At 46.3% G+C, this 11,971-nt stretch overlaps 1 protein-coding gene across 1 annotated transcript; it reads right to left on the reverse strand.

The window, feature by feature from the left end:
- Positions 1-320: 320 nt before the first annotated feature.
- LOC136535913 (ankyrin repeat-containing protein ITN1-like) lies at positions 321-3,403 on the reverse strand. The gene is made up of 4 exons (XM_066528357.1): positions 3,147-3,403; positions 2,256-3,050; positions 1,500-1,909; positions 321-1,384 (listed from the first exon to the last, which is right to left on the reverse strand). Exons 1-4 carry the CDS (start codon positions 3,166-3,168, stop codon positions 551-553), a joined length of 2,061 nt encoding a protein of 686 aa, XP_066384454.1. The 5' UTR covers positions 3,169-3,403; the 3' UTR covers positions 321-550.
- Positions 3,404-11,971: the final 8,568 nt, after the last annotated feature.

The following is an 11,971-nucleotide window of genomic DNA, read 5'->3' on the forward strand; positions in this document are numbered from 1 at the left end:
ATTCGATGTGACGGAGAATCTTGAAAATTTTAATATTTTGGAGGGAACTAAACAGGCCCCAACTTCCAAGTGCACTGCAGCCCCAGGGTGTCCTGTCCTACAGAGAGAAAGAACACCTAGCAACGGAATATCAGAACGTCAAATTTCTCACCTCTCGCTCTCACGTGCTGTGGAAAACGACTGGAAAAAGGCTATCCCTCGCTGCTCTCTTCTCCATGGACGCGTCTCTGAGAGCAGAATATCAAAACAAGGGTATCCAAATATATCATGCAACTGTCATGAGTCTGATCAAGGCCATGCACAAGGAGCACACAACATGCTGCATATAATAATATACTATATAATCTGATGACAAATCTATCTGTAAGTAGTATACAACCAAGACCGTCGCCTCCCGCCGATTCACGAACAAGGGGAATGGCAGTTTACACCAGCTTATTGGAATGTACAGAGTTAACCCCTAGCATCTCAAGGGTTGTGATGGATGTTTATAATATACATTCGTGTTGTATCACTGCCAAAAGGTTTGAAGGAACCAGCTGAACCGGGTTCATATGGCGTAAATACGGTCGATCTCTGAATCCGAGAACTCCGAATTGTGCTGCCATGAGTTTGAGCCGCTCCTCCTTGTCGACTTCACCCTCTTCCTGATTTTACGTGTGCGCTTGGACTTCACCACGTAATATGTCATTGTACCAAGCACACCAGCCATGATCACCCCACCTATCAGGGTCACCAGAAGCGCCGCCCACTTGAAGTGCCGCCCCACTACGATGTACGAGGAGGATATGAACGCAACTGTCGTGCACACTGAAGCCAGCCACATCAGCTTGTTGATGATCTCGATCACACGCCTCTCTGCTTTGGTCTCACCCCTAACCAGTGTTATCTGGACCACCACTACTGCTAAAGATGTGAAAAGGGCAATGGCGTTGAAGATGAAGAAGACCTTGAAGGCTGCTGCATGCACAGCTACTGCTACACCATCGTTGGTGTTACCGCCAGGCACTGTAAAGATTGCAGCAAATGCCACTGTGGCAAAGAGCACCGCCACAACAGTGACCGAATTTGTTGCATTGTTGATGCCTTCCCTGTGGAGTTTCCTTAACTCCTTTGCGATACCATAGACATTTTTGTTTGTTTTTCTGGCCTGCTCAAGCTGAGTATGCACATCCTTTTTTATCTCTGTCACTGTTTTTCTGAGCTCATCCCGAGGCTGATTCAGATCATTTGCTCTGACTGCACCAGCACGGGATAAACACTCCTTTATTTCTTGAGACTCCTCTGACAGTGGAAGGCCCTCGGCTATGTCGAATGCAGTCTTCCGATCCCTAGTCAATGCATTCACGTTCATATCTGGAAGAAGCAGAAGCACATTTACAATCTGCAAAAGGAGAGAAGCCTGTGAGCAGACAGCAGAACAATATTGCATTTGCAAGCAAAGAAACTAAATAATCATGCTAAAATTTCTACACTGGATAAACAGGGCAGGAGAATACCTCTGATCTTTTCTTTCTGGTTGCAACATGCAAAGCTAAGTTGCCATTTCTGTCAGGTAGCATGACTATTGCCGGATCGGCATTCACAAGAGCTTGAACAACTTCAGGGCTAGTTCCTTTTACTGCCATGTGTAGAGCAGTCTGACCTTTCTTATCAGTCCTCCGAGCAAGCTGGGTATCAGCATCTAGCAAAGCCTGCACGATTTCCACATGCCCCTGCCGAGCAGCAAAGTGCAAGGCATTCTTTCCATTTGCTTTCGATAACTCAACCAACCCAGAAACTCGCTCCAGCAGCAGGTTCACCACCGCAGTGTGGCCTCTAATCGCCGCAGTTATGAGAGGAGTCACATTCGATTGGCCAAACGTTTTCCCAAGGGATGGATCATGATCCAGAAGTACCTTGACAATATCTATGAACAGATGTCAGTACTCCACTTTTTGTCTATATAAAAGAAGTATAGAGAAAAACTGAAAATGGAAGCAGGGTTGATACTAGCTAGTGATAATACACTACAGTCAGTATACACTATCAGTATAGATTAATTCCAGCACCAGACACTGAAAGACTCACAAGTAAGAGAACAATTAATCAAGTATAGTAACAAATGAGCCATGGAGATTGATTAAATAGTTACAGAGTACATGTTCGTATTAAAAGATTGATCAACTTACAGAAACAAGTGATTGATCTTTAGTAGGACTTGGAATCAGAAGTAATTTAAGACGCCATGGATTTTTACGTATGATGATGCTCACCTCTGTGGCCCTCTCTTGCAGCGACGTGCAGAGCATCGAATCCGGACTTGGTCTTCCTGGTGAGGCTGTCCTTGTCGGAGTGCTTGAGTAGCTCGACGACGATGTCAAGAAACCCCTTCTCGGCGGCGATGAGCAACGCGGTGGCCTCCATCTCGTTGGCCTCGTTCACTATCGCGGCGCGGATCTCGGCGACCTCGCTGTCGAACTCCTCGCCGGTGCCGGTCATCTGCGCGTCGATCTCGGCGATGATCTGGCGCACGGCCTCGAGGTCCCCGCGCTGCGCGGCGAGGTGGAGCTCCGTGTCGTTGTGGCGGCCCGTCACCTGCTTGACGTACTTCTTCCGCCCCGCCTGGTCCATCCGCTTCCCGGAGTTGGAGAGCACTAGCACGGGCGCGGCGGCGGCCGCGGCCGTCGGCGACGGCGACGAGCTGTCCAGCCGATTGCTGGAGCCGGACATGACCAGCACGGCCCCCCTCACGGGTGCCGGCGATGACGCCGGGGAGGATTGGTCCAGAAGGTTGCTGGAGCGGGACATGACGAGCACCGGGCGCGCGGGCGACTGGTCGAGGCGGTTGCTGGAGTGGGACATGACCAGCACCGGGCGCGACTGCGACGGCGACCCGGCCGGCGACTGGTCCAGACGCTTCCCCGAGAAAGACATGACGAGGCCTGGGCGCTTGGCCAGCCGGGGCGGCGACTGGTCGGGCCGCTCCCCGGAGGCGCCCACGCTCGACGCCGGCGACGGCGCCCCCTCCGAGCCCGGCGACGCCGGCCCGATCTCCAGGTCGGCCATCCCTGCGCGCAACCCAAGGTGAGCGATCCCTCAGCGAACGATCGACAGAACTCGAATCGGGCCGGACCAATCAAGGGTTACGAGGAAGTGGCGGGCACCTTTGCCGGAATCGGCGGCCATGGCGGTCGTCGTCGGGCGGCTACGGGCGGGCCGGAGGCATGGGAGCGGCGGGAATGGGCGGTGGGGAGGCGAGCCGCGGATGGCACGGAAGCGACGGGGTGGAAGAGGAGGAAGGCGGAGCGCAGAGGGCGACACGGACGGGAGGGATCGCGCTCGGCGCTCGACCTGGGGTGGTGTGGGGTGGGCTCGCGTCGCGGTCTTCTCTGCAGTGTGCAGTGTATGTGTATGTGTGTGGTGTGTGACGAGGGAACGGGATTGGCAACAACTACGGCACTAGCATCGTCATCGGTTTGGTGATACGAAGACTTTTATTTGTGGAGGAGGATGACATTAAGGCGGAGATAGTGTTGTCACTGTAGAATAATTTTCTTCCATATCTTCTCTATTTTATTATGGTTAGATCTAGCTATAATGAATGACTATAGATAATAAGTTTTAGATCAGGCTTCCTCGTTCTTCGATGACAGAAAAAAAGAAAGATAAAAAAAGAAGTTTTTCAACTCCACCTACATAAATATTGACCATCGTTCGTTAGGCATCTATTCTCAGAACTTTTGCCGAGTGTTTATCTGTACGGTTATCCATACTGTAAAATGTCGTACATGTTTGGTTTTAAAATCTGAAGCTATCTATAATGTGAGCACAACTTAGATAAAAATTAGTTTCTGAATATTTATGTAATTCAGAGTGTTTGTAACGTATTCACGTACCCGACTGTTATCTAATATAATCTTCTCTCGTCGAAAAAGAAAAGAGGGAACGGGATTGCAGCGGCGTTTGGTTCTTCGGTTTGGTTGGGTTGGGTTTCCCGGCTTCCGCTGTTGTTTATGTGGCTGGGCCTGGTGCGCCGGGCCACCTGCCGATCTGCGTTGCATATGGCCATCTGTCGCTTTCCCCACGAATAATTATCTCTCCTGTTTTCGTGCAAGTGCCTGTCAGGCTCACATGAGTTTGTTAATACTACGAGATGAATACATCCGTGTAAACGTAACATTAAGTATGCGGTAATTCACTGTTTTTTTAAGAAACTAAAACATCCATATATTCACGTGTTTCATTGCAGCTAAAATCAAGCAGTAATCTTAACATATACCACTACATTCTAAATTTAGGTGCGTAGCAAATGCCATGTATCTTGAACAGTTAGAATGATATACAGCTGGTAATAGATGGAGTAGTATTTATCATAGTACGTTATGGCCATGTTTGATTCGCTGAAAAAACAAGTTGAAACATTGTTCCGGTTGATTTGTTTTGAGAGAAAAATATTGTTCCGGCTGAAAAAAAAACAAGCTGAAAAAGATGGATTATAAGAGAAGCGAATAGAGCCATCCTTCTCCTCCTTTGGTCCATCCATCACTACAATAGGGCTGGAGACTTGTAGTCAATGATACTTTTTTTTTTCAATTTTCCAAATCTAGCAACTCTTATACGTACCAGCTTTAATGAACTTTACTTCTTGTTAGGATCAAATTACCCTGACGATGCTGGTGGGGGTAAGCCGGAATAGTGGTACCACGACATGTCGGTGGTTGGACACTTCAAATGGTTAGCATAGAGAGGTTTGCATAGCTCAAACGATGTTGGCATCACTGGCTCAACATAGTAGTAGTGAAGTCAGCATAATAGATAAAAGGTGGCAAGCAAAGGCCTAGCAAAAATAGCAACATGATAGGCTAACGACATCGGCTCTGTTCGCTTTGCTGAAAAATCATGGCTGAAAGTATATCGTTCGCTGATTTATTAGAAAATACTATTTATTCACTGAAATAGTACGGCTCGTAACGCAAGCAAACATGACCACAGTCTCTAACGCAGGCATACACCGTTGACCTTCCATGTACGTACAACAAACTGAGACCACTTTTGTTGGGAGCGTTCTTAGGTCACAACACACCACTCCGTGATTGCTCTAGCATGTTGTCAGGTGAGGCGTACATAGTGCCTGTTTAGTTCTCAAAATTTTGCAAAATTTTTCAAGATTTCTCGTCACATTGAATCTTTGGACGCATACATGAAGCATTAAATATAAATAAAAAATAAAACTAATTACACAGTTTAGACGAAATTCACGAGACGAATCTTTTAAGCCTAATTAGACTATGAATGGACACTAATTGTCAAATAACAACGAAAGTGCTACAGTACCATTTCTCAAAAAATTTCACCAACTAAACAAGGTCATAGCTTCTGCAAGACGCATTGACACCCGACAAGGCTATTGAATCCTTCTTCTTTTTTTTACTGGCACCGAGTCTACATGGCCCGGCAAGTCCATAATCCAACATAGCACGCTGGGCACGGCCTAAGGAGTGACATGGCAGAGATCAGGTCATGGGGGGCTCAAGCCCTCCCTATCCATACTAGAGCAGTGGAACCCCTGTGAAACCTCATGAATTTTTAGACAAAGTTCTATAGTGTAGGGGAGCTGAGACTTAATATCGAGCAGCAGTATTGTTCAGCCCCCTTAAAATATTTCCCGGATCCGCCGCTGGATCAGGGTGCTTAGGTGGGATAAAGGACACAAGTGGGTATCCAATACTCATGTTTTATGGGTCAGCTAGTTTAGTTCATAACAAAAGTAATTATATGGCATTGCTATTCTAGTTCATTTTAAGTAAGGTTTGGATCAAACTAATGACAAAAACATACAGGACTCGCATCCTATGGCCTGTTCGTTTCGACCGAAACGATCGTGGATTATTACTGCTGGCTGGTTTGGTGTGAGAGAAAAATATTATTCTAGCTTATAATCCACGATCGTTTACGATCAAGCGAACAGGCTGGTAGATGGGATTTGGATTATGAGTTTTTTTAATATATATAACTGATCATTTTGCCATGATCATTGCATATTTAAGGGTCAAGTAGATCAAATGACTTGGAAGGGCTAAAGTCTGCAATAAATTTGTCCACTTACTCCTATCAAGAAGGTAAAGTTGTAGGAACAGTAAACCTTGAACCGTATGTTTTGGAAGTGAAAGCCAAAAAGCTTAAATTTGGCCCCGTTCGCTAGTTTGAATCTTGGCTGAAAAATACTGTTCTGGCTAAATTGTTGTGAGAGAAAAATACTGTTTCGGCTGAAAAAACAAACCGAATATAAGGTAAGCCGAACGGAGTATCATGAATCGGCTACAAGATAACCAATTGGATGTGGTACATGTGAACTGGTTGATGGACTACCAGCCCGATCGCATATGCTTTTCTAGCAACTGCAACTGCAACTGCTTCACGTATTAGCTCACATATTAGAATAGCAGATTTTAGTTTTCTGTTTATAGCCACAGTTGCAGCTGCTTCACTTGTTAGCTACAAAGATTTTATTTTTCTACTTGCAGCCACAGCGGCATCCTAAAAAACTGCAGCTGGCACACCACCGTAGTCCATAGATGCTCTTCGTGTTCGTCCTAGTGGCAAGTCTGAAAGCGCGATGCCACGATCCGGCCAAAGGAATCCGCCATGGGTGATGGAACTGGATGGTGGGAGAACCCCGAATCGTTGCGTGCGGGCCTCCTCATCATTCCATCTCCGTCTCCGAGACGCACGTGCAGTTCTGCGCCGCGTGCCGGCAGCCCGGGACGCGCCATCCGGCATCCGCCATGGGGCAACGCGCATACCGAGCACACGTTCTGCCTTCACCTTTTTTTTTTTATAATGGCAGCCACGGCTTTCCAAGCAAAAACAAACGCGCAGCCGGTAAAAAAGGCGCCAGCCGGTAAAGAGGTCTCTTCTATCCAAACAGATCGAGACATCCAGCCGGTAAAGAGGTCTCTTCTATCCAAACAGATCGAGCGAGGAACCACGAGGGACAAGGCCCACGCACAGCGTCACAGCGAGACCGCGCAGGGTGCATAGACCGGGTTAAACATCCCTGCTCTGCTCCTCCCAGATGCCCTGCCAACAGTGCATTAATCCGGTTTCGCGTCTCGGTCTGGATTCTTCACGTGGTCACTGGTCACTGGTCAGCTTATTGCTGGTTGGTGAGGTCAACGAGTCCACTCCCCGGCCGGCCGCCCCGACAGCAACAAGGCAACCTCGGTGGGCAGACACGTCAGCTTGTCAGTGGAGTTACAAGGTTACCCGCACTTGTTCACCTCTATTTTCATCTTAAAAAAGAATATTCTATCCTACTCATCGAGATTCTCTACTCTATACGCATTTCTCCCGCACCCGTGTTATCTCTATCTTATACTCTATACCTACTATTCCATATTTTATTCCCCTCCCTACCCCTTTCTCTCTCTTCCTAACTCTCTCTCACTCTCGCTACAGTGTTTGACGTGTGAACAGTCGGCCTCTGGAAAATAGCGCTCGCGCAGCCAGCCGCTACGCGCGCGTGCGCTTTACAGGCGCGTGGTGCAGCGTTTATAGGCGCGCGTACGCGATGCAGGGCCCTTTAGCGTCCAGCGGTGCGGACAGCCTAACAATGGGGTACTACAAAGCAGGGAGGACGAGGGGCTGCTCAGAAATAAGGTCATGTTTGGTTTCCACAAGTCAGGTGACTTATTAAGTTAGGTGACTGAAAACTAGTGACTTATAAGTTATGTATGTTTGGTTGTAGATGACTTATAAGCTCATGCCTATTAAGTGAAAGGTGTGGGCCCCACACGAAAAAGGGCGGTTTATAAGTTTTAAGCAGGGGTGAACTAGCTTATTTCTTATAAGCAGGGGTGACTTATAAGTTGGTGGTGTTTGACAAAATCAGTCATTTATTTTACTTTTTAACTTATAAGTAGGTGACTTATTTAGAATTAAACATGTCCTAAATGCCTCGCACTCGCTGCATGAGAGTTCTCTTTCTGGCCGGTTCGGCTCGCAAAATTTTGGCTGAAACTAGCTGAAAAACACTGTTCTGGCTGAATTGTTGTGAGAGAAAAATATTGTTCCAGTTGAAAAAAGAAGCCGAACAAGCCGAATATGAGGTAAGCCGAACGATGTGATCAAGGTTGAAAGCTGAAACTCTCCTTCAAGGAACAACGCGTAGGTTTTCTGCTCCAGACATGACTTAGAGTCTTCAAGCACAAGCAGAAACACACTGATTCATAAGATATGTGGCTTCTGTGCTGGAGTTGATACATCGGCATTCGCCAGTGGCAACACCCACACGAGACGAGTCCGACGAAGTAAGAAGAGAATGGAATTGGGGTGCCTCGTTGATGCAACTTTTTTTTGGAATTTCTAAATATCTATCAGCAAATTTCTTGTGTTGTTATCTTCCACTTTCGTGTAGTTCAAACGTTTGTTAACGTTCGTGTCTTATTTTTCTGTATACAGGCTTACGTAAGTATAATGGGCCTGTATCTTCAGTTCTGCCGACCATGTAGGTTTTGCTGTTTTCATTTTGTATGTATGACACACGAAGTTCCCCGCTAGTTCAACTTGAATTGCATACGTCTGTGATGTTGCCGGCAGCGGCGGCGGCAGCTGTTGCGGCAGCGGCGTCGTTGGCTGCAGCGGCTGCAGAGTTGTCCGCAACAGCGGCGGAACCAGTTGTTGAAGGCAATGGTTGAGGCGTGTTAGGTGTTAGATTGATCTCCAATCCCAAGCTGGGCTCAACAACCTAGTTGGGCCTTTGATCCGCGTCTTGACCGGGGGCGTCCAGCCCACTATGGCTGGAGGGCCCCTGTTACACTGCGTAATAAATAGAGGTGGAGCCGACGACTCAAGTCACGAGGTTCGCCTGAGCTACAATTCCCCACCGACAAACCCTAACCCGATCAGAGAGGGGCGCAGCCAGTGATGGAAAGCCACCAGTTGCGCCATCATCGGTCTTCACCGCTGGTCGCCACCACGCATCACCGTCACCATCTTCGCCGACCATCGCTGCCCTTGCGCAGCCTTCACCGACTCCATGGTGGACGCGAGCGGATCGAAAGCCTACGATGGTCGGTAACTTAGCACTACTCCTCCCTCTAATCTCTGTCTAATTCATGTACTAGGACATGCTATATATTTACATGATGTACCCAGCTAGATCTATGACTTTGTGATAAGGAAGAGTTACAACAATGGTACTAGAGCCAGTGTTTTCTAGGGTTTTAGATCTAGAACGGATGAACGATAAAACACAGAGTAGATCTGTTCGGATCTAAAAAAAGAAGAGGGTTTTCCTAACCCTAACCCTAATTGGGTGAAAGAAAGAATAAAAGGAGGGCTCAGTTTCAAGTCTACTCAAAACCGAACCCTAAACCCGCAATCAATTCAGAAAGAAGAAGAACAGAGCAAATTCCTAACTCTAACCCAAAACCCTAACCCTAGATCCCCAATCGGTTGAATCCGAGAAGAACAAACCAGACCCAAATCAGAAGGGAAATAAGGGGAAGGGGAGGCCTGCCTCGACCGCTATTGACACTGCCGTAGTGTGACTCGCCGGCGTGCGGGGAGAAGAAGGCCGAGCTGGGGGCGCTGCTCACCGGGCTCTAGCCAAGGAGGCACCGCGGCCAGGCTGCTCGACGGCGGCGCGCTCACCCGCTGGGGAGCGCGCACGTCGACGAGGGGGCTAGCAACGGCGTCGAGGCCCTGTTCGCTCTCATCGTTGCCTGCTCTTCGCTTGGGCTCACGCGACTGAGCGAGAGAGAGAACGGGAGGGAAGGAATGGCGCTAGGGTTTCGCTCGCGTCGACCGAAGGGGGTTTTGTTTACCCAATAACACCGCTCGACCGTTAGATCAGCGCGGACGGCTCAGATCGAGCGAGCCATTTCGCGGCCCAGGTGGGCGCGCGTGGCTACAGTACTTTGTCTGCCCAGGCCCACGTTGTGGCCTAGGTGCGGCCAGGCGCCGCGCAGAGGTGGTGGGCCGAGACGAATTGCCGGCTTCAGGCCCAGTAGTAGTAAAGAGGGAGCCCAATTTTCCTTTTTTTCTTTTTTAGTAAAAATTGAAAAATGGAAAATGGCTCAAAAGAAATTAGAAAAATGAATTTTTCCTGTGGGTAAAATTCAAGAAAATGAGTTCATATTTTCTGCTGCGTATTTTAAAGTTGTTATTTTCATTATTAAATTCGAACCAACGGGAGAATTTAATTTTGAAAAATGGATATGTTTTTAGCTTATTATAATATTGTTATTATTCTGACCAATGTTGATTAATGACAATATTATGATGAGTTTTTGTCATGTATTAATTCTATTTCTGCCCAACGGTGATGTAGAATTATTGTAGAGGACAATTGTATGTTTTAATTTTAACCAACGTTGGAACTAAGACATATAATTGTTATTATTATGTTTATGTTCTCACTCTATATAAATTGTGTTTTCAGGAGGATACAACTTGATGGGTTGTATCAAAGAGATCCCCACTCTCAAAGGTGACAACTACATGGAGTGGAAGAAAAAGATTGACCTGCCCTTCATCTTGGCTGAGGTGGACTGAGTAGTCACCTCACTGTGTCCCACTAAACCTGTGGCACCGGTGAGGAAGACAAACGAGGCTGATGACGCTTGGGCAACTAGAGAGAGGGATTTTGTATTCCAAAAGATGTCCTATCACCTTGAGCATAGAAAGTGGGTCACTACTAACAAGAAATATATGGCTATGATAAAGAACACAATTGAGCCTGCAATTGTGGGCTCAATCTCAGAGTGTGACACCGTCACTGAGTACATCGATAGAATAAAAAGTCAGTTCATTGGCTCTTCAAAGACATATGCTACCCAATTGATAAAGCAGCTAGTGACAGAGAGATACTTTGGAGATGGTGGCATAAGAGAGCACATACTAAGAATGAGCAATTTGACATCCAAGCTAAAACCAATAGATTTGGCTCTCAAGAAAGAGTTCTTTATCCATCTGATTTTTGCCTCCTTGCCAAAGGAATTTAACATTTTTGTTGTCAATTACAATATATAGTCCCAGAAGTGAGACTTAGGGAGGCTCATGGCTATGTATGTGCAAGAGGAGGAGAGAATGAAATCTATCAATGGTGGCACTATCAATATGTGAAAGACAACAAGACAAAAAAATAATGCTAACTCCTCCTCAAAGTCAAAGGGAAAGGGTCCCATGCTGTATTAGCCTCAGCAGAACAAGTTCATAATAGAGAAAGACTAGTATCTCTATTATAAGAAGATGAGACATTATAAAAAAGATTGTCCCGATTACTTAAAGATGACCATGGCAAAGAAAGGGATTCCGTTCGACGAGGACTACGCAAAGAAGCGAAAGACACATTAAAGTTGCAAATAGAGTTCGAGCAGATGTCGAAGTCGTTGGTGATCTTTCTCTAGAGCTTGCTGATGGCTTCACACTTTTACTTAGAGATGTACTTTATGTTCTCTCTTTACAGAGAAACTTGATTAGTGTTTTATGCTTGGACAATGATGGATATGATTGCCATTTTAGAAATAGCAAATATAAGATAATATTTAATAATGCATATGTTGGTCTTGCTATCTTACAAAATGAGCTTTATTTGTTATCACTACGTGATGATATGAATGTTGTATGCGATGATGGGAACGTTGCGTGTGACAATGAGAATGTATCCTCATCTGTGGATGTAAACAGAGAACGAAAGAGAGCTCACGATGCATGGTCAAAATTATAGCACTGTCATTTAGGCCATATTTCGAGGGGGAGAATAGAAAGACTAGTTAAGAATGATATTCTTCCTCTATTAAAGTTCTCAGATTTAAAACAATGCAGAGAATGCATAAAAGGAAAATATGTAAAGAAAATTAAGAAAGATGTCAAACGAAACGTAGGAATTTTATAGATTATACACACAGACATCTATGGTTTGTTTTCTATAAAGAGTATGGATGGTTATGATTCGTTCATAACATTCATAGATATTACTCCTGTT

This window comes from Miscanthus floridulus, chromosome 2 (assembly GCF_019320115.1).
Source record: "Miscanthus floridulus cultivar M001 chromosome 2, ASM1932011v1, whole genome shotgun sequence".
NCBI classification, from domain to species: domain Eukaryota; kingdom Viridiplantae; phylum Streptophyta; class Magnoliopsida; order Poales; family Poaceae; genus Miscanthus; species Miscanthus floridulus.

Coding starts and splice junctions, on each gene's coding strand:
- LOC136535913 (XM_066528357.1), bottom strand. CDS start 3,168: ATGGCCGCCGATTCCGGCAAAG. Junction 1,910..2,255: donor TGCAAGAGAGGGCCACAGAG/GTGAGCATCATC, acceptor ATCTGTTCATAG/ATATTGTCAAGGTACTTCTG. Junction 1,385..1,499: donor CCAGAAAGAAAAGATCAGAG/GTATTCTCCTGC, acceptor CTCCTTTTGCAG/ATTGTAAATGTGCTTCTGCT.